Consider the following 27,107-nt stretch of genomic DNA (forward strand, 5'->3'; position numbering starts at 1 on the left):
ACCGGGGAAAGAGTTGTAGGGTAAGGACGTGATATTTTGATAATTATTATTGCTTAACAATTAATTTGACAATGAATGGATAAATGATACAGATTTATATAGTACGAGTACGACGACATTTTAACAGCTGTAGACTGTAAACTAGTTCTGAACAAAAATTAGATGATGAAAGAACCCACAAGGAACCAAATGATCAAAGATGAAATTACTCGAAACTTATGGCACATATCAATGTAATATTATAATTTTCTGGCTGATGATCATATAGTAACTTTGTCTATAATATTTTTGAGGACTTTACTTTTAATATATAGTAATATTATTCGTTTGCGTTGTGTTGAAGATGTCAAATACAGTCGAGATACCTAGTGCTCTAGATATAGAATTCTAAGTCTAATTTCTTACACTACAGATACTAGACCTCTACCCTTACAGTTAAAGCTTTATTCGTTGTAGTAAATTCATTCCAATTCCAAATCAAATAACATGGATGGAATTCAATTTCAAGGTCCGTAATATGGAACCAAATTGGTCACCCCAAATTATCTATCTGTACACTCCCATACACAACTCCATTATCCATACTACGCTTCGCAATGTGTCACATAACTATAACGCTGTCACATAAAGCCTTTTCGTGTGTTTACATAGCGCTCTTTTGCACAGTGTATTGAATAATTTTTTTATAGTAAAAAAATCTTGAACTAGACATGACAATCGACATTCATACCAATCTGAACTGAATTCATCTGAATGAGTATATTATAGTCCACATTCATCAGACTATTAACAGATATTATTATTTCCCGGTTTTTTCAAAAGTAAATTGAATTTGAAAGCATTGAATGCAATAGCTTTTAACAGCCTCATAAGCCAAATATTTTAAACTTTGTCAACTGTGTAGTGTGATATGAGTGAATATGGGAGGTCAAAATAATTAACTGAGTTATGCCCCTTTGTATTTTAAGAAGTGAGATTCTTTGCATGTGATTTTTACAATGAAGCACCTCAAAATACAAGGAAAGCTTTCTTGTGCTTATAGAAATAGTAAAATAAAATAACGATAAGTATTCAATTGTAAGCTTCAATTTATTAGACGAAGACAGATACTGTCTAATAAATTGAAGCTTACAATTCAATACTTACCATTATTTTTTTCTTCAAGCTTCAATCAGCTCCATTTTAATTATAGAAATAGTGTATCTGCTGTTTTGAGCCTTGAAGTTGGCGAAAATTTACGATTTTGTTGATATTATGCAGACCTGCCATACATCCTGGATTTTCTGGGATTATCCCGGATTTAAGCCAACATCCCGGAATCCCAGAATTGAGCTGATAATCCCGGTTTGTCAATGCCGATGTTTAAAAAAAAAAAAATTCGTTTAAAATTTATTAAAATTTATTTTTATTTCACAACCTCTATATTTCTTTGGTTCAGTCCGGATGTGAGATGGAAAAAAAATAATGCGAAATAATAATTTTTTTTTCGAAATAATATTCTTCTTCGAAAGCTCTCACACCACCGCACCACCTCCTCTTCTTCTTCGTCGTCGTCGTCTTCTTCTTCGTCGTCGTCGTCTTCTTCATCGTCGTCGTCTTCTTCTTCTTCGTCTTCTTCTTCTTCTTCTTCTTCTTCTTCTTCTTCTTCTTCTTCTTCTTCTTCTTCTTCTTCTTCTTCTTCTTCTTCTTCTTCTTCTTCTTCTTCTTCCCATTCTTCTGCTTCTTCTTCTTCTTCTTCTATAAGAATTAATCCAAGTAAACGAAAGAATCAGCGTAAACATTTAACACAAACAGGAGCGAAGATACGCAGCTTCCTGTGTAAAGCACGAGATACACATCCTTCAAAAGGGTAGAAATTGTTCTCTTCCTTTCATTTTACAACTAACTCAGACCTGGGCCCTCAAATAATTGGGATTTTTTTGGTACCATAAAATAAGGACCTCGTTATAAATAAGTAGGGGAAAGTGACTAGTCAAATCACATGTCATATCTGTGTTGTGTCCATATTTTTGTCCTGTTGTGTCTATTTTCGCGTGTTCAAAAAGTTCCGACAATTTTTCACCAACCATTTACAGGCCTGCTCTCTCTCTCTCTCTCTCTCTCTCTCTCTCTCTCTCTCTCTCTCTCTCTCTCTCTCTCTCTCTCTCTCTTTCTTTCTCTCTCTCTCTCTCTCTCTCTCTCTCTCTCTCTCATTCTTTCTCTATGCCGTTCGTTCTCTATTTCTCTTTCTCTATCACTCTCTGTCTTTCATTCTCTATCTCTTTCATTCATTCTCTCTATATTTTTTTCCTTTCTCTTTTTCTCTTTCCCTCTTTCTTTCTCTATCTATCTCTTCCTCTCACTCTTTTTCTTTTCTTTCTCTCTCTCTCTCTCTCTCTCTCTCTCTCTCTGTCTCTCACTCACTCACTCTTTCTTTCATTCTTTCTATATCTCTGTTTCTCTCTCTCTTCTCTCTTTCTTTTTCCTTTCTCTTTTTCTCTATCTCTTTCCCTCTATCTTTCTTTCTCCCCCCCCCTCTCTCTCTCTTTTGCTACATACTTTCTTTGCTTCTCTATCTCTCTTCTCTTTCTTTCTTTCTTTCTTTTTTTTTCCACTCTCTTTCTTTCTACATTCTTTCTTTTAGCTCCCTGTCCTCCACTCTCTCTTTCTTCCTTTCTTTTCTACCCCCTCCCCCCTTCTCTCTCTTCTTATTCCTGTCTTTCTCTCGCTCTCTCTCTCTCTCCTCCTCTTTCCTTCTATATCTCTCTCTTCTTCCTCCCTCCCCCCTCTCTCTCTCTCTCTTTTTTTTTTTTTTTGGGTTTTTTTTTTTTTTTTGCGTTGGCCTCCTGGTCAAGTAAACAAAAAACACTGGGAGACAAAATATATTATTCCAGAAAACAATTACAGCTACATGTATTATGTATTGAGATTCACATCATCAATGACCAAAAATGAACCACTAAAGTCAAGAAAAAAAAAATACTCTGAACTATAATGTTCAATACGAATAAAATGCACACTTATCAATGATTTTTGTGTCCAACAGCATTTATGATTATGGTGGCTGTTCATTTCTTTTGTGAGGTTTATTAGACACTGAAGAGAATGATCTTATTTAGTTTCATCCTCTTTAATATCTGCCCCAACAGTAAATATTTTCCTTTGATGGAACAGTTTGGCGACTTTCAGCAGTCGCATCTTGATATAGACAGTGGGATGGTCTTGATCAATGTTGTTATGTGATCAGCCTCAATGCCCATTTCATTGTCAAAGAAGGGGTATTTCAGTGATGGGAAAAGGTGTGTGTGCCTTGACTGTTGTCATCGTTTGCATGTGCAGTAAGTCCATGTTTGATGGTAGACTGTCCACTGCTGTTGGACTGGGCACTATTGTCCGGAATATCTTTTCACCTGTCTTGGACACATGTCTTGGTATTTTGAGGTCGCCGCTATTTTTTTGCTGCAAAAATTTCCTTTGTGGCGATGCACAGCAACTACCGAAGAGAACGCTGGAACATTGACAATTTTTATTTCTCTAAATCTTAAAATTAATTATGTTAATGGATTGCACGAAGAAGATAAATAAATCATTGGATAAGCGAACGCAAAAACTAAAGAAATACAGTAAGCGACAATGACGAACAAGGGGACATTTTTCCTTATATACGTGATTGGGTTGAAAAATCCCTGATTTTGCTCCTCAAAACCCCTGATTGGCATAATCCCATGTTGGTAGGTCTGCATTATGCTATGAATTATTGTTTGGAAAATTAGAGTACCAGACCCATATTTTTGCTATTTTATGTTGGACCAAATGTTATGTATTGAGATTCACATCATCAATGACCAAAAAAGAACCACTAAAGTCAAGAAAAAATAAATATACTCTGAGCTATTTTCAAGAGCAGATAATTCCAAAAGTTGAAGGAAATTTCCATGTTCTTTCAAATAATTGTAATCTATGCTTAAAGTTGTACAGGATTACCAAATTTGAGAGATTTAGCTTGATCAATAAAAAAGTTATAGCCTCTCCATTGTTTGGAATCCACAAACAAAGAGTTTTACAAACTGAAATCAGCATTAACCAACATTGGGTATTTACAGAAGTGACAATTTTTCTCCTGATATTTCATTTTCAAGAGTTTTATTTTTTTTTTAAATTGGCAAGGTCAAAAAATTATTAGTTACTATTATCATTAGGTGCAAGACTGCATATCTTCCAAAGTTCTTTGCTCATTTCTCTGTTTACAAATTCAAAACTTAAACAAGAAATACATCTTTTTTATTTTTAATTCACTAAAGGACGGCTTGAAGATACAGGATTGCATCATGTGTTCTTCAAAAGATTGTATTCGTAATGGAGATCCAATCTTGAGGTAGGTATTCCATACAGTTCTCTCTCTCTCTCTCTCTCTCTCTCTCTCTCTCTCTCTCTCTCTCTCTCTCTCTCTCTCTCTCTCCCCTTTCTCTCTTTCTCTCTCTCTCAAACCTTCTGTATCTCTCTGTCTCTCTCTATCTCTTGTTCTGTCTGTCTCTCTGTTGGCTTAGTTAAGTGGTGAAGGCGTTGTATGGAAAGGACGTTTTGATAATTCGATAATTATTCTTGCTAAACATCAACTAATTGAATAGAGATAAGGAATGATAAATGTAAAAGATTTAAATATGAGGACACAAACAGCTGTAAACTGTAAAATATTGATCAATAATTAAATAGTGAAAAAACAAAAGTCCCGTGATATGAAACTCATTGAATCCATTGTTTGGAAACCACTGACAAGAGTACTTCAACTTCAAGTTCAAAGAAAAGTGGCCAAGCGGTTAAGGCATTGCACTGTGACCCGCTTCAGGCACTTTCGATTTTTTCCCTTGAGCAAGATTATTAACCCCCAATTAGGTCACATGGACAACATGGGTGATTCCTGTTGACATCAGACATCCTGTTTGATGGATTATCTATATTCCTTCGTGGAATGCTTAGGCGACGATATCTTATGATGCCGTGGTCAAGGGCATTATTTATATATATATATATATATATATATATATATATATATATATATATATATATATATATATATATATATATATATATATATATATATATATATATATATACGGGAATTGTAGAATGGACAAATCTAATTTATGACTTGTTAGACTCCGATCTCACCATTTTCTGATCCATTGTTTGGAATCCACAAACAAAGAGTTTTACAAACTGAAATCATAGATTCCAGTATTCCACCTTAGATTGCCTTCAGCATTAACCAACATTAGGTATTTATGAAGTGACAATTTTTCTCCTGATATTTCATTTTCAAGAGTTTGTTTTTTTAATTTTAAATTGGCATGGTCAAAAAATTATTAGTTACTATTATCATTAGGTGCAAGACTGCATATCTTTCAAAACTTAAGTTCTTTGCTCATTTATCTGTTTACAAATTCAAAACATAAACAAGAAATACATCTTTTTTATTTTTAATTCACTAAAGGACGGTATGAAGATACAGGATTGCATCGTGTATTCTTCAAAAGATTGTATTTGTAATGGAGATCCAATCTTGAGGTAGGTATTCCATTTAGTTCTCTCTCTCTCTCTCTCTCTCTCTCTCTCTCTCTCTCTCTCTCTCTCTCTCTCTCTCTCTCTCTCTTTCTCTTTCTCTCTCTCTCTCTATTTCTCTCTCGTTCAAACCTTCTGTATCTCTCTGTCTCTCTATCTCTTTTTCTGTCTGTCTCTCTGTTGGCTTAGTTAACTGGTGAAGGCGGTGTATGGAAAGGACGTTTTGATACTTCAATAATTATTCTTGCTAAACATCAACCAATTAAATAGATAAGGAATGATAAATGAAAAAGATTTAAATACGAGGACACAAACAGTTGTAAACTGTAAAATAAGGGTGATCAATAATTAAATAGTGAAAAAAACAAAAGTCCCGTGATATGAAACTCATTGAATCCATTGTTTGGAAACCACTGACAAGAGTGCTTCAACTTCAAGTTCAAAGAAAATGCATAGACTAAAATATATTCCAATTGCTCAAGGTATTGAATATCAATCAAAACTCAAAGGTTACAGCAATAATGATTACTAATTTTGAGTTTAATACAAGTTGTGTGCAGGGCTTCTGACTGACAAGTTTCTAAAGATAGAGCGCAGCCAGTATTCGAACTCGGGACCGTTGGGGTACAAAACAAAAACTGTACCACTGAGCGACACTGACAAACTGAAACAGTGATAAAATATTTTCTCGTGATTTAGCTAACAACTACAAAGTAAAATTGCTTATAGTTATAGTAGTAGAATTCTTTTTTTACTAATGTTAGATAATGAAATAATCAGGAGTTTGGTTTGATGTTGATAAAAGTATAAACTGCACGATTAATAGCCTTGTGCTATGTCTTCATTTAGAAGTTAGCTTTTGAGGTTCAACTGGGGAACAGAACTTGTCACATTGTTTTAGTAGTTAACCAGTTGAGCTATAGGGATGAATGTAAAGATGATCTGAACGTTAGTCGTGAGACTGCATTTCTTTCAAAACACTACTTTTTCGATCTAAATAAGGACGTTTTTTATTATTTTCTCAAGGATGGACAGGATTGGATTGTGTATTCTTCATATGACTGGAGCCTTCTCCTCGAGGTAGGAATGTCTGTTGGTTTTCTTTCTCTCTCTCTCTCTCTCTCTCTCTCTCTCTCTCTCTCTCTCCTCTCTCTCCCTCACTCTCTTCCTACCTCACCCTCTTCCTCTCTCTCTCTCTCTCCCTCACTCTCTTCCTCCCTCACCCTCTTCCTCCCTCACCCTCTTCCTTTCTCTCTCTCTATCTCTCTCTCTCCCTCATTCTCTTCCTTCCTCACCCTCTTCCTCTCTCTCTCCCTCACTCTCTCTCTCCCTCACCCTCTTCCTCTCTCTCTCTCTCTCTCTCTCTCTCTCTCTCCCTCTTTCTCTCTCTCTCTCTCTCTCCCTCCTTCTCTCTCTGTGTGTTCCTCTTAGTGGGGACCTGTGCTTGTGTCAGGATGAGACATTTAGGTGATCTCAAACTAAGTACATTGATAGTGTGCTCTACATCTACATCTGTTCCCTATTTGAACTAATCCCCTCTGTCTTCCTTTTTCTTGTGCACTTTCATTGTAATTCTAGAAATTTTTACTATCCCACTTTCTTCCTTTTTACTGGCGCTGATGTAGTAGGGATGGAAACTGTTTGTTTTTACTAGTTGATGGGTGGATATATGTTATGCGCAGGATGTTGGCGCAAAATCATCAATTGAAGAAATTAAAGGTGTTATACAGATTTTGGAAGCGGAAACTTCGAGAGAGCAGGAGGAGGAGTTGTAGTTGAAGGTACTAAGTAAACGTGGCCTCTATCTGTCTAGGGGTATTCGATCAAGCCACGTCCCGGTTCCCAGATGGATTGTTGACTCTTGAAAAAGAGGAATTAAAAACACAGAGATAAACTAAGGAATAAAATAAGCAAGTAACTTAAGTTACACTAAAATAATATATCGTTTAATAAAGTAAAAGCAAGAGTCTATTTTTGATCAAACAATGATCAACATGCAATGACGATAACAACAATAACGACAACAATTACACTACATGCGCTACACAGTCACACACACTGTAGGTAGGAATCATTCGTCACGCGACAGCGATCACGACTCACAACATTATACCAACTGTCGTCGTCACCATCGACGCTGTCCGCGTCACAACATCATCGTCGTCGTCATCATCATCACCACCACATCAGCATCATCATCATCATCATCATCATCACATCACCAACACCAACATCATCATCATCATCATCATCATCATCATCATCATCATCATCATCATCATCATCGCCATCATATTATAATCATCACATTCATCTGATGAGACCAGAGAGCAAACAAAGGTTATGTCAGATACGTCTAAATACGCATCAAATATATACGGCCCCGAGCCGCCCCAAAACAACCAACATCCCTCTCTCAAATCATCACCAACAATTACTACAATGATTATTACCAATACCATCAATACAAAAGATGTATAAATGTATATAATGATAAACAACAATGATAACGAACGATCTCCTATCCCAAATCATTATGACAATAACAACATAACAACATTTGTTCACATACATAAGCATTTAGTATTCCTCAATATTAACATATTATGATACTAGAATATCATTTCATCAAAAAGTCAGCATAAACCTAAGTCTAAAACTAACTTTAAAGACCACAACGTGAGTCACCAATATGTAACTCACTCTATTTTCCTGTAATCATCATCAATTACACCTCCAGAGTCAATGAGTAACTTGTGAGTACATGACTGGCATACACCGTATGTCAGCGGTTTAACATGACTTCTGTCGTATTATAGACGACGTCATCAGCGATCTCCCACGTAATTACGAGTCAGGCCTGATTACATGATGAAGCCAGAGAGCCAACGAAGGTTATGTCAGATACGTCTTTTACGCATCAAATATACGGCCCCGAGCCGCCCCAAAACAACCAACGTTTCTCCCCCATCACCATAAAGACAATTCAATGTAATTATCTCCCGTAAAACATATATCGCCCCAGAGACAAGCACATGGTTACATTCCAGCGGCAACACCATACCTTCCAAGATAAGACTAACCAACGTACTCACAACGTTATCATTATCAATAGCATGTAAGACAAAAACATCAAATATCAAAATCATCATATATACCATAATTCCAGTCTTAATATTATTATTATTATTATTATTATTATTATTATTATTATTATTATTATTATTATTATTATTATTATTATTATTATTATTATTATTAATGATCTCTAAAATCTTAACATTATAAATTTAGTATAAGAAATATTCTGGCAGCAACTCACCTTGGTAAAAGAGGAATTAAAAACACAAAGATAAACTAAGGAATAAAATAAGCAAAGTAACTTAAGTTACACTAAAATAATATATCGTTTAATAAAGTAAAAGCAAGAGTGAAGTTGCACAGAACTGCTGCTCTTTATCAAGGCCTAAAAGGTATGTGGGCGGAAAGCCCTGGTGGAATTTTAGTTTCCATATAAGTTATAAGGAAATGTTGAAAGAGTTGCTAACTTTAACCACATAAAATTCTATAAAAATCAAGCTTTCCACCCAAACGGGATGGCTATGTCCATATAAGGTAACTACGCTCTCCACCAATCGCTGCAACTTACAAAGGGGCGAGATTGGAAATGAGGGGAAATGATAAACACATTCTACTCACAAATATACAAATACACAAAAGACGGATATACCGTTAGCGTCTACCAAGCATGAATATTCAAATTCAATACATTTCTCACCAATGAGCGCACAGGGATGTACCACAAAGAAGATAACGTCAGAACCAAACAGTCTTAGGAAGAGTAGGTATGAGTCAGAGAGACAGGAAGAGAGAAGGACAGATAGGTAGATGAAGAAATAAATGAGAGAGAGAGAGAGGGAGAGAGAGCGAGAGAGAGAGAGAGAAAGAGAGAGAGAGAGAGCTCAGACGAATGATCAGCAAGGTAATTCCAGCATCAAATATTAATATACAATCTCCATCGATTAATATTCATATTAACAATGCTCATGACATAAATCAAATACATTGAACACATTCACAATTTCATACGAACGATCAATACTCATAAACAAAATTGATTATTCAGTAATTCCAGTATTTAGATTAACAATATTGTCATACATTTGAGACAATACAAATCAAAAGATTTCAAAAAATCAAAAATGAATATATATGTGCATGTATTCGCTAATATCTTATATTATCTCTTCTACAACACAAAAATAAATCAACTAGTGCATAACCCAACAATCAGATAGAGATAGATATATGAATAGGTAAATAGATAGATAGATGGATAGATAAATAGATAAATATAGATAGATATATATATAGATAGATAGAGAGAGAAAAAGTGTGTGTGTGTGTGTGTGTGTGTGTGTGTGAGAGAGAGAGAGAGAGAGAGAGAGAGAGAGAGAGAGAGAGAGAGAGAGAGAGAGAGAGAGAGAGAGAGAGAGGGGAGTGTTAGTTCACACTTTCATACAACAGGACGCCATGTAACTGTAACACGATACACTTGAGTGAATGCAATCTTGCGTAGAATCACAATCAGACATTCCATCAAACACACAGTACAATGCTACGGTCCCTGGTTCAAATCCCACTATTATACAGAATGACAATCAGAAATGTGGGGGTTACAAATGATGAAAGAACCCTCAAACAGACAGCTACCCAGGTATTTGAGATCTAAGAAACCTGGTTAAAAGTTAACAATCAACACACAGACATACTGGCACCCAGGGATTTGCGAGCTACGAAACATGATTTAAAAATTCAATAAACACACAACCAGACTAACAATAAGGTATTCGTAACCCTATTACATTACTCCCCCTGAGAACTGAAAACTCGTCCCGAGTTTTGACACTACACAAGTTCAAAATCATCATATCTGAAATACAATAACAACATGGTTTTATGTTATTACAATTGACATACAATCAAACATCTTTTGATTAACCATTTAACATGCCCTGACATAATTTAGGACACGTGTAAAACCCGGACATACGCCAGGAAGTTCTACTCAACAGCTCTATGATCTGAGAGAGTTAAAAATAAAGCAAAAATAACTCATTTTGTAAAAAAAAAGAAACCCTTGCAAACCCACACGTGTTACAAAGAGTTAATACCCAGCTACCCACAAATCTTATTTGTAATCCCCAGCCCACTATTTGTAATAGATAATGAAATCTGACAGATGAGCAGGCACCTTCGTTTGTCTCGTTGACCTTCGAGTGACTGTCTCAGTCTCGTCTCCATTGCATCTGTCGGCATCACCTGCAATGTCGTTATTGATATCAATGTCAATTCCTGTCAGTGGCAGTATCTACTCTGTTTATTCTGTCACGACTCACTGCACCGACCCCACTAAGTTCTGCGTTCAGCCCTCACTTCGCTGCTACACCTCTCTAATTTCGTCACACTGTCATTGTCATGAAGTGTCGCTCATGCGTCTGTCTGTTTGTATGCATGGATCATAGCTTGAATGGTAACCCATTGCATTTTGTCATACATACTTTGCACTAATAACTACCGCACCTCTTCGCCACCTCATCGTCTTTGTCTTAAACACGTCACTTACAATACCACTATCTATTGATATGCGCCTTTAATTTCTGTTCCAATGTCCATCAGAATCTTCCCGCTTATTACCTCAGTGGTACAAATCTGGACCTGCTTTATCTTAATGTCCGAGTTTAAAAAGCATAGTTGCCTGTCAACCACACCCAGCCATCCATTTTTACATTGGCTCCCCGCATCCTCCCCAAGAAGATACTTGCCACGCACAGACCACTGCTTCTTTAACAGAGCATCCCGCTCCCTGTCAGTCAGCCTGCCGTATAAAAGATGCTGAGATTAAATTGACAATGTCGGCAACTCCACCACCCATCTACGTCGGGCCATCATAACATGTTAAATGTTAGAATATAAGAATCAGAAATAATAAGGACATGGCATATAATCAATAGTGATGAGAAATATTCTATCGAACCTTGTGAAACTAAAGCGAGTAGAAGCAAAAACATAAAATATCCGTATACAAGTCTCTATTTTTAAACAACTTTTAGTAATTATCCAGAGTTCTAAAAGCAAATCTTATCGCATCTGACCTATTCAACTGATAATTGACTCCATTTTTAAAGCCATACAATGAGCTTATTAGTTTTAATTATGATCCCATTATTACAACTAAACATCTAATCACCACATTACAATTAATTTCTCACTTCTCACATGGGGTTATAATGTATCAACTAAATTGTTCCAAAAAAAAATAGATGTCGTGTGAAGCTTCACACTGCCGTCTGCTGCAGCCCCACAACTCACAGGCATCTGGCACTTGTCCAGTCTTCTTGGCGGATCCAGCCAATCATGTGTAGACCTTTCCATCTGACGTCAGGTTCCATGCGCCCCAGCCACTTGTCTACCATGGCAGATCTGTTAGTCATCTGCCCCAAGACCATGCTGCTGACGCCCCACTCTGGCACCTGCACTGTCACACACTTAAGTCTGGTCACATCTGCTGCCACACACCCTTTCGACCCAAGGGAGAGTCCAGGCTTCCATCCGTCACTGCTGCCAATCACAGACACCTTCAGGTTGTCCACCGTTCTTGTCACGTCCTCCTCTGCCAGAAACGATTCGTTGTTCCACCTCCATCTTCGTTCACACGTTAATGTTGGTTTTGTTGACAAATCTGTTGTATCATCCATCATGATCCCGGACGATCCCCCAAATGTAGTAGGGATGGAAACTTTGTATTCACTTCACTTAATGGGTGTATAGATGTTATGCGCAGGATGTTGGCGCAAAATCATCAATTGAAGAAATTAAAGGTGTTATACAGATTTTGGAAGCGGAAACTTCGAGAGAGCAGGAGGAGGAGTTGTAGTTGAAGGTACTAAGTAAACGTGGCCTCTATCTGTCTAGGGGTATTCGATCAAGCCACGTCCCGGTTCCCAGATGGATTGTTGACTCTTGAAAAAGAGGAATTAAAAACACAGAGATAAACTAAGGAATAAAATAAGCAAGTAACTTAAGTTACACTAAAATAATATATCGTTTAATAAAGTAAAAGCAAGAGTCTATTTTTGATCAAACAATGATCAACATGCAATGACGATAACAACAATAACGACAACAATTACACTACATGCGCTACACAGTCACACACACTGTAGGTAGGAATCATTCGTCACGCGACAGCGATCACGACTCACAACATTATACCAACTGTCGTCGTCACCATCGACGCTGTCCGCGTCACAACATCATCGTCGTCGTCATCATCATCACCACCACATCAGCATCATCATTATCATCATCATCATCATCATCATCATCACATCACCAACACCAACATCATCATCATCATCATCATCATCATCATCATCATCATCATCATCATCGCCATCATATTATAATCATCACATTCATCTGATGAGACCAGAGAGCAAACAAAGGTTATGTCAGATACGTCTAAATACGCATCAAATATATACGGCCCCGAGCCGCCCCAAAACAACCAACATCCCTCTCTCAAATCATCACCAACAATTACTACAATGATTATTACCAATACCATCAATACAAAAGATGTATAAATGTATATAATGATAAACAACAATGATAACGAACGATCTCCTATCCCAAATCATTATGACAATAACAACATAACAACATTTGTTCACATACATAAGCATTTAGTATTCCTCAATATTAACAATATTATGATACTAGAATATCATTTCATCAAAAAGTCAGCATAAACCTAAGTCTAAAACTAACTTTATTAAAGACCACAACGTGAGTCACCAATATGTAACTCACTCTATTTTCCTGTAATCATCATCAATTACACCTCCAGAGTCAATGAGTAACTTGTGAGTACATGACTGACATACACCGTATGTCAGCGGTTTAACATGACTTCTGTCGTATTATAGACGACGTCATCAGCGATCTCCCACGTAATTACGTGTCAGGCCTGATTACATGATGAAGCCAGAGAGCCAACGAAGGTTATGTCAGATACGTCTTTTACGCATCAAATATACGGCCCCGAGCCGCCCCAAAACAACCAACGTTTCTCCCCCATCACCATAAAGACAATTCAATGTAATTATCTCCCGTAAAACATATATCGCCCCAGAGACAAGGACATGGTTACATTCCAGCGGCAACACCATACCTTCCAAGATAAGACTAACCAACGTACTCACAACGTTATCATTATGTAAGACAAAAACATCAAATATCAAAATCATCATATATACCATAATTCCAGTCTTAATATTATTATTATTATTATTATTATTATTATTATTATTATTATTATTATTATTATTATTATTATTATTATTATTATTATTATTATTATTATTATTATTATATTATTATTATTATTATTATTAATGATCTCTAAAATCTTAACATTATAAATTTAGTATAAGAAATATTCTGGCAGCAACTCACCTTGGAAAAAGAGGAATTAAAAACACAAAGATAAACTAAGGAATAAAATAAGCAAAGTAACTTAAGTTACACTAAAATAATATATCGTTTAATAAAGTAAAAGCAAGAGTGAAGTTGCACAGAACTGCTGCTCTTTATCAAGGCCTAAAAGGTATGTGGGCGGAAAGCCCTGGTGGAATTTTAGTTTCCATATAAGTTATAAGGAAATGTTGAAAGAGTTGCTAACTTTAACCACATAAAATTCTATAAAAATCAAGCTTTCCACCCAAACGGGATGGCTATGTCCATATAAGGTAACTACGCTCTCCACCAATCGCTGCAACTTACAAAGGGGCGAGATTGGAAATGAGGGGAAATGATAAACACATTCTACTCACAAATATACAAATACACAAAAGACGGATATACCGTTAGCGTCTACCAAGCATGAATATTCAAATTCAATACATTTCTCACCAATGAGCGCACAGGGATGTACCACAAAGAAGATAACGTCAGAACCAAACAGTCTTAGGAAGAGTAGGTATGAGTCAGAGAGACAGGAAGAGAGAAGGACAGATAGGTAGATGAAGAAATAAATGAGAGAGAGAGAGAGAGAGAGAGAGATAGCGAGGGAGAGAGAGAGAGAGAGAGAGAGAGAGAGAGAGGGAGAGAGAGCGAGAGAGAGAGAGAGAGAGAGAGAGAGAGAGAGAGAGAGAAAGAGAGAGAGAGAGAGCTCAGACGAATGATCAGCAAGGTAATTCCAGCATCAAATATTAATATACAATCTCCATCGATTAATATTCATATTAACAATGCTCATGACATAAATCAAATACATTGAACACATTCACAATTTCATACGAACGATCAATACTCATAAACAAAATTGATTATTCAGTAATTCCAGTATTTAGATTAACAATATTGTCATACATTTGAGACAATACAAATCAAAAGATTTCAAAAAATCAAAAATGAATATATATGTGCATGTATTCGCTAATATCTTATATTATCTCTTCTACAACACAAAAATAAATCAACTAGTGCATAACCCAACAATCAGATAGAGATAGATATATGAATAGGTAAATAGATAGATAGATGGATAGATAAATAGATAAATATAGATAGATATATATATAGATAGATAGAGAGAGAAAAAGTGTGTGTGTGTGTGTGTGTGAGAGAGAGAGAGAGAGAGAGAGAGAGAGAGAGAGAGAGAGAAAGAGAGAGAGAGAGAGAGAGAGAGAGAGAGAGAGAGAGAGAGAGAGAGAGAGAGAGAGAGAAGGGAGTGTTAGTTCACACTTTCATACAACAGGACGCCATGTAACTGTAACACGATACACTTGAGTGAATGCAATCTTGCGTAGAATCACAATCAGACATTCCATCAAACACACAGTACAATGCTACGGTCCCTGGTTCAAATCCCACTATTATACAGAATGACAATCAGAAATGTGGGGGTTACAAATGATGAAAGAACCCTCAAACAGACTGCTACCCAGGTATTTGAGATCTAAGAAACCTGGTTAAAAGTTAACAATCAACACACAGACATACTGGCACCCAGGGATTTGCGAGCTACGAAACATGATTTAAAAATTCAATAAACACACAACCAGACTAACAATAAGGTATTCGTAACCCTATTACACTGATATTATCTAAATCTGTGGCAAGCGCCGTAAAACCCTTAAAAACGAACATACTACAACTACTACAAGCACCACCGCCATTACTACTACTACTACTACTACTACTACTACTACTACTACTACTACTACTACTCCTACTACTACTACTACTACTACTACTACTACTTCTACTTCTACTACTACTTCTACCACAACTAATACTACTACCACTACCACCACCACATCATCATCATCATCAACATCATCATCATCACTACTACTACTACAATCATCACCACCACTCATCACTGCTACTGCAAACGCCACCACGACATCATCATAATCAATACCAACTATCATCACCACATCAACACTCCTGCCACTACCACTACAACCACCATGACATCATCACCACAATTACTACTAAAACCACCATTATATATCATTACCACCGCTGCAACAACCATCACCACCACATTATCATTAATAAAACTTTGATTACAACCACCACCACCACATCATCATCACTACCGTCGTTACTACAATTACCTCCACCAGATCATCATCCTACAACTTTTACAACAACCACAACCACCACATCATCATTACTAATACCACCAGTACAACCACCACCATATCATCACCACACCACTACCACTGCATATCACCACAACTACAACCACTACTACCACCACATTATCATCACTACCACAACCACAACCACCACATCATCATCACTAAAACCACAACTATCACATCATCAATACCAGTACGACTACAACCATCACTGCCACATCAACACTTCTACCACTACGACTACAACCACCACTGCCACTCATCATCCTCTCTACAACCACCACCACCACCACCACATCATCATCTCTACTGCTACAGCCACCACCATCAACACCACTACCACTGATATTACTACAACCACTGCCTCCACATCATTATCACTACTTCCAATACAACTACAGTCACAAGCACATCATCATCATAATACTACTACTACTACAACAACTGCAGCCAACTCCACCTCATCATCACTACAACTACTACTACATGCACCAACACATCATCTTCACTACAAATACAACCACTGCTACCACATCACATCACTACAACTACTACACTACTGCTACTACACTAGTACAACTACTACTAGTACGACTACTACCACCACCATTAACACCACTACCACTGATATTACTACAACCACTGCCTCCACATCATTATCACTACTTCCAAACAACTACAGTCACAAGCACATCATCATCATACCACTACTACTACTACAACAAATGCAGTCAACCCACCTCATCATCACTACAACTACTACTACATGCACCACACATCATCTTCACTACAATACAACCACGCTACACATCATCATCACTACAACTACTACTACTACTACTACTGCTACTAACTAGTACGACTACTACACCACCATCACACACTACCACTGATATTACTACAACCACTGCCTCCACATCATTATCACTACTTCCAATACAACTACAGTCACAAGCACATCATCATCATACCACTACTACTACTACAACAACTGCAGTCAACTCCACTCATCATCACTACAACTACTACTACATGCACCAACACATCATCTTCACTACAATACAACCACTGATACCACATCATCATCATACTACAACTACTATCTAATACTACTACTACTCTACTAACTACTACACTACTCTACTACTACTACTACTACTACTACTACTACGACGACGACGACGACGACAACTACAGGAGGTAAATGTTTTCATCGAGGCAGTAATTTCAAATAATAGCGTGCAATATGTGTTTTGATCATCTTTTTTGTGCACCATGAATGATATCAATCAATGTCAGCGGGTGGTTGGATGGGAGCATCACCCTTGAATCATATACCTATGATGTTCGCATGGGTGTACGATCTGATAGTGATGTTCTTCTTCTCTTTACTAGCCTATCCTGCTTCTTTGGTTGTGATTGTATTTTTGACAGGGGTATTTTTTTCTGTAAATCTTCTGCCTGTTTGTCCTTGGTTATTTATAATTTAGCTTATGATATCTTTAGGTTATGATTTTGATTTACATTATGTACTATTTTTGTTAGATTGCTTGTTTTTTTGTTTCAGCGGTCTCTCATATAACCTCAATTGTGTTGGAAGAGACCTAAAGCAACAAACAAACAAACAAAAAATCAATGTCATATTGTAGGTGTTAAATAGGCCTCTCACAAAATAGTATGTATATAATACTAAGACTAGGCCTCTCACAAAAGATTATGTATATTATACTAAGAACAGGCCTTTCATAAAATATTATGTATATACTGAGACTAGGCCTCTCACAAAATATGTACATACTAAGACTAGGCCTCTCACAAAATATGTATATACTAAGACCGGGCCTCTCACAAAATAGTATGTATTACCTAAGACAAGTTCTCTCGCAAAATAGTTTGTATATAGTAAGACTACAAACGACTTAGTTGAAGCAAACCTTGAAAATCTTGAAAAATAGAAAGCACCAGGATACAAAAGTTGAACTAGATGTGAAGAACTGATTTTTTTTTCCTGCATTTTATAATCTGTTACTTTTTGTTACAGATATTTGACGTCATCAAGCTCCAGGAATCGAGATTGGCCATATGTGGGCGGTAGGGGCGGTGGCCAGCAGGGATGGTGAGGTCATGGAGGATGATTGTGGTATTCAGCGGAGTAATGGGATGGGTTATATTGGAGGGCCCCGGGGATTGTAATGGCAGTGATCAAGATGTTGGAGGAGTTGTTGGTGGCGAGGTGATGATGGGGATGTAGATGGTGGAGCAACAATAGTGACATTGTTGGTGAAGGTGGCATTGTTGGGTGACGGGATGATGGAAATCATGATGGGAGGGTTGTGGTGGTGAAGGGATGATGATGGGAAGTGATGATGATGGCAATGGTTGTGAAGGGAGGTAATGGTGGAGGAAGTGATGATGGTGGTATTGGTGGGGTTGTAGTGATTGTGATGAAAAGATTGTGTTCGTCGAGGAAGGTGGTGGTGGGTGGAAGTTGTGGGGAGGATGAGGATGCTGGAGGTAGATTCAGTGATAAAGTGAAGGTGGTGGTGTGGTTCTGGACTTGGGTTTGAGTTGATTCCAACTGGTTAGGGCCGGGTGAGTTACATTCGTGTTCTTTGTTGACAAGATGATTGTGGTTGGCATTCGCATGGATTTGAAATACAGATAAGTGTGCTTCTACCGGTGGGGGTGTATTTGTTTGTGTTTCATGTCCATACCCAAGTGCAGTAGGCGGACTGGAGGCCTACAGGAAGCCCGAATGTGTTTGGGCAGAATGTTGATTTACAATTGTCTTGAAGACGGGGATAGGGATGTGATTTGTTTGACTCTTTCTGGATGGGTCACCTTGACCCTGGGTTTGGAACTGTGCCATTTACTGGATCTTTATTGTTGAACCTGCTTCTATCATTTTCGCCAAGCCATGGCTTTCACTTATTACCACTAACCTCACATCATGGTCTCTTCTATCACAACCCCTATGACTCTACCATTACTTCCCATCATCCCTTCCAAAGCTATCACCTCCCAACACAACCATTGCCATCAGAATCGCCTCCCATCATCATCATCTTCACCACCATAGCCCTGCCGGAGTGATTTCCATCATCACGTCACCTGCCTTGCCATTTTCACCATCATTGTCACTGCTGCTGCTTCCATCTTCTACATCCCTGCCATCACTTTTATATCAACAATACTTTCTTCATCTTGAGCTCTGCTGGTGCAATCTCTGCCGATCTGACCCTGAAAATTATTCTTAGAACACCATGATCATTTAAAGTGGCTTTATCGTCCCTGCCACCTTGCAAGGCAAGCAAGGCAAGCAAGTCAAGCAAGGCAAGCAAGTCAAGCAAGTCAAGCAAGTCAAGCAAGTCAAACCATCAATGGTGACTCTTATCACCATTGCCTCTTTCACCATCAATGGTGACTCTCATCACCGTTGCCTCTTTCACTATCAATGGTGACTCTTATCACCATTGCCTCTTTCACCAGCAATGGTGACTCTTATCACCATTGCCTCTTTCACCATCAATGGTGACTCTTATCACCATTGACTCTTTCACCATCACTGGTGACACTTATCACCATTGCCTCTTTCACCATCAATGGTGACGCTTATCACCATTGCTCCTTTCATCGCGCCCTTTCCAATTTTTGTCAAGCCTATATTATACACTCAAGCACTTAAATAATTTCATTCACCGTTAATAAGATTTAAATGGCCAATCTTAACTTCAGATATGGTAACTTTCAGTTGTTTTTTGTCGTATTTTTTCAAGTTGCAATGTTGTGTCATTTATCTTTAATCTTAATTTTTCGTTCACAATATTTCATCAACTCACAACATGTCATATGGAAATATCGATTACAATTACCTTGAAGTTGGATTGAAAGATAATTTTCTAAAGAAAAGTCATTTCATCAAAATTAAAAGAAAATTTTTTCCTGTCTCAGAATTTTCAATGGCCATTTTAATGTTAATGACTCACGTACTGTATAAAATAGCTATCATTTTGTATAAAGTTTTGATAAATGTAATTTCATTGCATCCACCCTTCACTTTACCTTATTTTAATCTCTTATTCATGTATCATTCATTGCTTATACATTTTATTGTCTAATATTTTAAGTCATATCAATGTCTGGTTTTATTGGAATGTAATTTCAAACTCATTTAATACTTTAACATCATTTATGCAAATATAACAGTAGCTTTTTAAAAACAGAATAATTCTTTATTTAATATTGATTAGCTTGAGTATATTTTTCTGTACATGTAATGCTTACTACTTAAAGAAGTGATTTGTTTCTAGAAACCTCTCTGTTTAAACATTACACAGATCGCTTGACATACATTCTATAGATATATTCTATACCCTTTTAATTGCGCGATGCCTATACACTTTTGATTTATTAGCAATGATACAAAGTAATATAGTTTTTCTTAAAAAGTAGATGCACTTATTACAAAATATTAATAGTACGTTAAGTTTTATAAAAACATGGTTTTAATTTATTTCATATTCATCGTTATTCAAATTATAAATTTCTCAGTCAGCCTTAGTAATTTGATATTTGATATTTTAGTATTTAGTTAGAATGCACATGTTGAGAAAATATGTTCATTTTGTTTTTAAAAAAAAGGTTCAAGATTTTGTTATATTATATACAGAAATAATTCAGTATTCGTATTTTTTTGTTGGCATTTCCTTACATTAATAGAAATTCACTTTTTTGAAAATGTTTATTCAATTTCTTTTATAAATTTAGTGTCAATTTAATGTTTTGTTTTGAATATGTTTTACAATTCTCTTGTGGTTGGATAGGCTTTGTCATACATATAGTGAAATCGTCTCATCAACGTTGCGCTTTAATAATAATGCATCTACCATTCATTTCTCCTATCATTATACAGTTTGATATCTTATTCACACAAAATTACATCACAATATCATCATGTTCTTGTACATGTTTTATTATCTCGTGCTTTATAATCATATCATATATGTTGAGTTTCAATGGAATGTAATTTTGAATTTGTTTTATACTTTATGGCAGTTGTGCAAATATGACATAAGCGATTCACAAAAGGAATAGATACTTCATTTATTTAATATTGAAATATTTTTGTATAATGTTAATACTTAATGCTTCGAGAAGAAATTATTGTTAATATAAAAATTATATTCTTTTATCTGAGAAAGAAATTACAAGCTCAACAATTTTACACAAATCCGTTATTTACATTATCATTGTAAAAATATATTCTCATATATAGATTTGATCTTCTAATTTTTTTTTGATCCATCAATTTTCAAACGATAAATTTCTCAGCCAGCCATTATTACTAAATAAACATCGAGAGAGAAAAGGAGAGAGAGAGAGAGAGAGAGAGAGAGAGAAGAGAGAGAGAGAGAGAGAGGAGAGAGAGAGAGAGAGAGGAGAGAGAGAGAGAGAGAGAGAGAGAGAGAGAGAATAAGTATATTCACACTTTTCACGCCAAAACAATATTAGCTATATGACAAGTGGGGTCTAGAATTTAGCTTGAATAAGTTAAGGATTAGAAACAAAAAGATTCATTGATTTCGAATATATGATGTCATGGCCAAGTAGTCATTATATAAATAAGAAAGTATTTTGTTGTTTTTATTCGAATTCGACATGTAGTTTACCTTCCTTTTTTCTTCAAATAATGAACATCTCAGTCGCACAATCATTAATTGGTAAAATAGAGTAGTTTAGAAGTAACATATATTGCCAGTTGGACTGTGCGTTTATTTGCTCCTTGCCAAGGAAGAAATATATCTTTTCTGTAAGGAAATGGGCCAAAAGTATTTTTATCTTTTTTACTTGTTTAATTTATATAATACGATGTTGAATTAAGCAAAATCATACATGGAATTTAAACAAAATGAAATTCATTGTAATTGGATATGGCATTTTATTTGGCATCTTTTAAAGAAATCACCAACATGTTCTAATGATTTGTAATAACCATTAAATGTTTATTGCTCGCATAAATTATAAGATGCTACCACTTTCTAACATAGATTTTTAAATCGTGATATTTAATGACATTGTATATAGTTTTGATGAGTGTTTTATAAAATGTATTTATGACATACATATGTAATCTCATTGTATATAGAAAATGCACATATTCTTGTGGGGCTGTATTTTATATTGTCTTTTTACAATTGATCCAATTTTATTTCCATACTGTCTGGTGACCTGCCACTCAAAACTTTCATAATTCTCAATTATATCGGCTCAGACCACTCGAGAAAATGTTTAATTTTTGAATCACATTCTTAGCTTGTTAAATTTGATATTGTCACACGATTTAGTGTGACTAATTCTAAAGTTAAGATATTTTTATGGCTGAAGTGGTGAGAGTGAAAACGCGTGTTGTAAAAATAATTAATGCAGTTGTGAAATGATAAACACTTCTGCTAAAAGGAATACAGTTTTGTCCTTTCCAACGTTTTGAAATTATGATGTATTATAGAAGAAACCATATTTTTGTGGTTTGATTAATTGGAGATCATCATCATCATCATCATCATCATATCGTGTCGCGCCAGTGGTGGATCCATTGGATGGCTTCAGGGTGCAGCCTCTCAGGTCCATATCACTGATATGTGGTCCAAGTTCGCACTGTGAAGGATGTGGTCCATGTCTTGAGCCTGTGTCCACATTGACATCGGCAGTCTGAAGAAAGTCCCCAATTTTGTAAGGTTGTTTTGGTCTTCCCCACTTTAGACCTTGCCCGTTCAGTGTCAACCAATCTTTCCTGGGGAGATTTACTCCGCTTGGCAGTTCTTCTTTGGTTCCTGAATGGCATCATTTGGCAGCAGTCCCATTCTTTCCATGAATGCACTCTGTATATGGCTGCATGTCTGGGTGGATGCCTTCAGTTGTCAGAAGCTTGTTGTAAAAATAATTAATGCAGTTGTGAAATGATAAACACTTCTGCTAAAAGGAATACAGTTCCAACGTTTTGAAATTATGATGTATTATAGAAGAACCATATTTTTTGTGGTTTGATTAATTGGAGATGACACATTTTCATGTGACTGAATCCAAAGTTAGTGAAAAGAGTGAAAGTTCACATCCTGAAATTACAAATGCAGTAGTAACGTAATGTGCACTTCTGCTAAAGATAAAATGAATTTGTCATTTTCAAAATGTTAAACTTTTTTTCTCCTTTCTTTCACACTTTTCCATACCAGCCAAATTTACCCTAACTGTTTTGAGGAAAAGGTTCACCAATATGATTTTGATATCCATTCACCTCATTTTGTATGTTATAATGATGATTGCCTAATTTATAACATAGAGATATCACCTTTATCAAATTTCTAAACTGTTTCTCTGTTTTATTGTTCTGGTGTACTATTTATGATCGTTTCTCTCTCTTCTACCTATCCTCTTCTTTTTTTTTTTTACTATTTTTTTTCCTTTCCTCTCCTTTTTTCTTGTTTTTATATTTCTTTATATCTTTTCTTATGATTTTATTCATTTTTTTTTTGTTATTCTTTTTTTTTTTCACGTCTCTCATTATCTCATTTTTACCACTTCTACATTCTTTTGTTTTTTATCATTCTCCTCCTCCCCTCCTCTCTTATTTTTTTTTTTTTTTCTTCTTCTTCTTCTTCTTCTTTTTTTTTTTTTTCTTCTTTTCTTTATTTTTCTTCTTTCTTCTCTCTCTTCCTTCTTCTCATCTTCTCCTCCTCCATCCTCTTATTCTTTCTTGTCTTTTTCTTCTTCTTCTTCTTCTTTTCTTTTCTTCTTCTTTCTTCTTCTTCTTCTTCTTCTCTTCTTCTTCTTCTTCTTCTCTTCTTCTTCTCTTCTTCTTCTTCTTCTTCTTCTCTTCTTCTTCTTCTTCTTCTCTTCTTCTTCTTCTTTTCTTCTTCTTTATTTTTATTCTTCTTTCTTCTCCCCTCTCTTCCTCTCCCATCTTCTCCTCCCCTCCCTCATCTCTTCTCTCTCTTCTTCTTCTTCTTCTTCTTCTTCTTCTTCTTCTTCTTCTTCTTCTTCTTCTTTTCTTTTTCTTCTTCTTCTTCCTCTTCTCTTCTCTCTTCTCTTTCCTTCTTCTCTTTCTTCTCTTTCTCTTCTTCTTCTTTTCTTCTTCTTCTTCTTCTTCTCTTCTTCTCTTCTTCTTCTTCTTCTTCTTCTTCTTCTTCTTCTTCTTTCTCTTCTTCTCCTTCTTCTCTTTCTTCTCTTCCTTCCCTCCTTCTCCTCTCCCTTCTTCTTCTTCTTTTTTCTTCTTTTCCTTTTCCCTCCTTCTTCTCTTCTTCTCTCTTCTCTCTTCCTTCTTCTTCTCTTCTTTCTTCTTTTTTCTTCTTTTCTTCTTCCTCCTCTCTTCTCTTCCTTTCTTCTCCTTCTTTCATTCCTTCTCCCTATCTCTCTCTATTTATTCTTCTTTTCTTCTTCTCCTTTCTTCTTTTCTTTTTCTTCTTTTCTTTCTCTCTCTCTTCTTCTCCTTCCTTCTTATTCCTTCTTCTCTTTCTCTTTCTTCTTCTTCTTCTTCTCTTCTTCTTCTTCTTTCTCTCTTCTTTCTTCTTCTTCTTCTTCTTTCTTCTTCTTCTCTTCTTCTCTTCTTCTCTTCTTCTCTTCTTCTTTTCTTTATTTTCTTTTTACATTCTACCCATCTCTTCTCTCTCCATTCTTCTCTCTCTTTTTCCATCCCTCATCCTATTCTTCTCTTTTTCTTCTATTCTTTTTTTTTTCTTCTCTTCTTCTTCTTCTTCTTTCTTCTTCTTCTTCTCTTCTTCTTCTTTACTTCTTCTCCTCTCTCTCTTCTTCTTCTTCTCTCTCTCTCCTTCTCATTCTTTTCTTCTTCTTTCTTCTTCTTTCTTCTTCTTTCTTCTTCTTCTTCTTCTTCTTCTTCTTCTTCTTCTTCTTCTCTTCTCTTCTTCTTTCTTCTTCTTCTTCTCTTCTCTTCTTCTTCTTCTTCTTCTCTTTCTTCTTCTACTTCTTCTTCCTTCTTCTCTTCTCTTCTTCTTTTCTTCTTCTTCTTTTTCTTCTTCTTCTTCTTTCTCTTCTTCTTTTCTTCTTCTCTCTTCTTCTTTCTACTTCTTCTTTCTTCTCTTCTTCTTTTCTCTTTTCTTTTTCTTCTTCTTTTTCTTCTTTCTTCTTTCTTCTTCTTTTTTTTCTCTCTTTTCTTCTTCTTTTCTTCTTCTTCTTCTTCTTTTCTTCTTCTTCTTCTTCTTCTTTCTTTTTTCTTCTTTCTTTTCTTCTTCTCTCTTTTCTCTTCTTTTTCTCTTCTTTTCTCTTCTTCTTCTTTTCTTCTTCTTTTTCTTCTTCTTTCTTCTTCTTCCTTCTTCTTTCTCTTCTTTTTCTTCTTCTTTCTTCTTCTTCTTCTTCTCTTCTTCTTTCTTCTTCTTCTTTCTTCTTCTTTTCTTTTTCTTCTTCTTTCTTCTTCTTTTTTCTTCTTCTTATTCTTCTTCTTCTTATTCTTCTTCTTTTTCTTCTTCTTTTTCTTCTTCTTTTTCTTCTTCTTTTTCTTCTTCTTTATTCTTCTTCTTCTTTTACATTCTTCCCCATCTCCTCCTCTTCCCATCCTTCTCCTCCTCCCCATCCCCATCTTATTCTTCTTTTCTTCTTCTTTCTTCTTCTTCTTCTTCTCTTCTTCTTCTTCTTCTTCTTCTTCTTCTTCTTCTTCTTCTTCTTCTTCTTCTTCTTCTTCTCCTCTTCATCTTCATTTTTATTCTTCTTTTCCAATTTTCCCCCTTCTCTTTCTCTTCCCATGCTTCTCCTCCTCCTCCCTCATCTTCTTCTCTTCTTCTTCTTCTTCTTTCTTCTTCTTCTTCTTCTTCTTCTTCTTCTTCTTCTTCTTCTTTCTTCTTTCTTCTTTTCTTTTTCTTTTCTTTTTCTTCTTCTTTTTTCTTGTTTTTGTTGTTCTTCTTCTTTGCTAGAAGTAACATATATTGCCAGTTGGACTGTGCGTTTATTTGCTCCTTGCCAAGGAAGAATATATCTATTCTGTAAGGAAATGGGCCAAAAGTATTTTTATCTTTTTTACTTGTTTAATTTATATAATACGATGTTGAATTAAGCAAAGTCATATATGGAATTTAAACAAAATGAAATAAATTGTAATTGGATATGGCATTTTATTTGGCATCTTTTAAAGAAATCACCAACACGTTCTAATGATTTGTATAACCATTAAATGTTTATTGCTCGCATAAATTATAAGATGCTACCACTTTCTAACATAGATTTTTAAATCGTGATATTTAATGACATTGTATATAGTTTTGATGAGTGTTTATAATAATGTATTTATGACATACATATGTAATCTCATTGTATATAGAAAATGCACATATACTTGTGGGGCTGTATTTTATATTGTCTTGTTACAATTGATCCAATTTTATTTTCATACTGTCTGGTGACCTGCCACTCAAAACTTTCATAATTCTCAATTATATCGGTTCAGACCACTCAGAGAAAATGTTTAATTTTTGAATCACATTCTTAGCTTGTTAAATTTGATATTGTCACACGATTTAGTGTGACTAATTCTAAAGTTAAGATATTTTTATGGCTGAAGTGGTGAGAGTGAAAACGCGTGTTGTAAAAATAATTACTGCAGTTGTGAAATGATAAACACTTCTGCTAAAAGGAATACAGTTTTGTCCTTTCCAACGTTTTGAAATTATGATGTATTATAGAAGTAACCATATTTTTTGTAGTTTGATTAATTGGAGATCATCATCATCATCATCATCATCATCATCATCATATCGTGTCGCGCCAGTGGTGGATCCATTGGATGGCTTCAGGGGTGCAGCCTCTCAGGTCCATATCACTGATATGTGGTCCAAGTTCGCACTAGTGAAG

At 35.8% G+C, this 27,107-nt stretch overlaps 1 protein-coding gene and 1 long non-coding RNA gene across 3 annotated transcripts; one reads left to right on the forward strand and one right to left on the reverse strand.

The window, feature by feature from the left end:
- Positions 1–178: 178 nt before the first annotated feature.
- Positions 179–18,692, forward strand: LOC144963749 (uncharacterized). 2 transcript variants are annotated; one of them, XR_013643694.1, is made up of 5 exons: positions 179–233; positions 4,281–4,354; positions 5,471–5,544; positions 6,565–6,618; positions 18,298–18,687. It is a non-coding gene; the product is annotated as an uncharacterized LOC144963749 (long non-coding RNA). The 2 variants fall into 2 exon arrangements; XR_013643693.1 differs by lacking the exon at positions 5,471–5,544 and having other exon boundaries at positions 180–233; positions 18,298–18,692.
- On the reverse strand, positions 7,164–13,266 carry LOC144965644 (uncharacterized). Its single transcript, XM_078901203.1, has 2 exons — positions 10,793–13,266; positions 7,164–7,398 (listed from the first exon to the last, which is right to left on the reverse strand). The coding sequence occupies exon 1, from the start codon at positions 12,297–12,299 to the stop codon at positions 11,907–11,909; it is 393 nt and encodes a 130-aa protein (XP_078757329.1). The 5' UTR covers positions 12,300–13,266; the 3' UTR covers positions 7,164–7,398; positions 10,793–11,906.
- Positions 18,693–27,107: the final 8,415 nt, after the last annotated feature.

Source organism: Berghia stephanieae, chromosome 2, assembly GCF_034508935.2.
Source record: "Berghia stephanieae isolate SIO BIC M18660-M18661 chromosome 2, UCSD_Bste_1.3, whole genome shotgun sequence".
Lineage (NCBI taxonomy): Eukaryota > Metazoa > Mollusca > Gastropoda > Nudibranchia > Aeolidiidae > Berghia > Berghia stephanieae.

Bases quoted from the DNA above. Each gene is read 5' to 3' on its own strand.
- LOC144965644 (XM_078901203.1), bottom strand. From the start codon at position 12,299: ATGATGGATGATACAACAGATTTGTCAACAAAACCAACATTAACGTGT.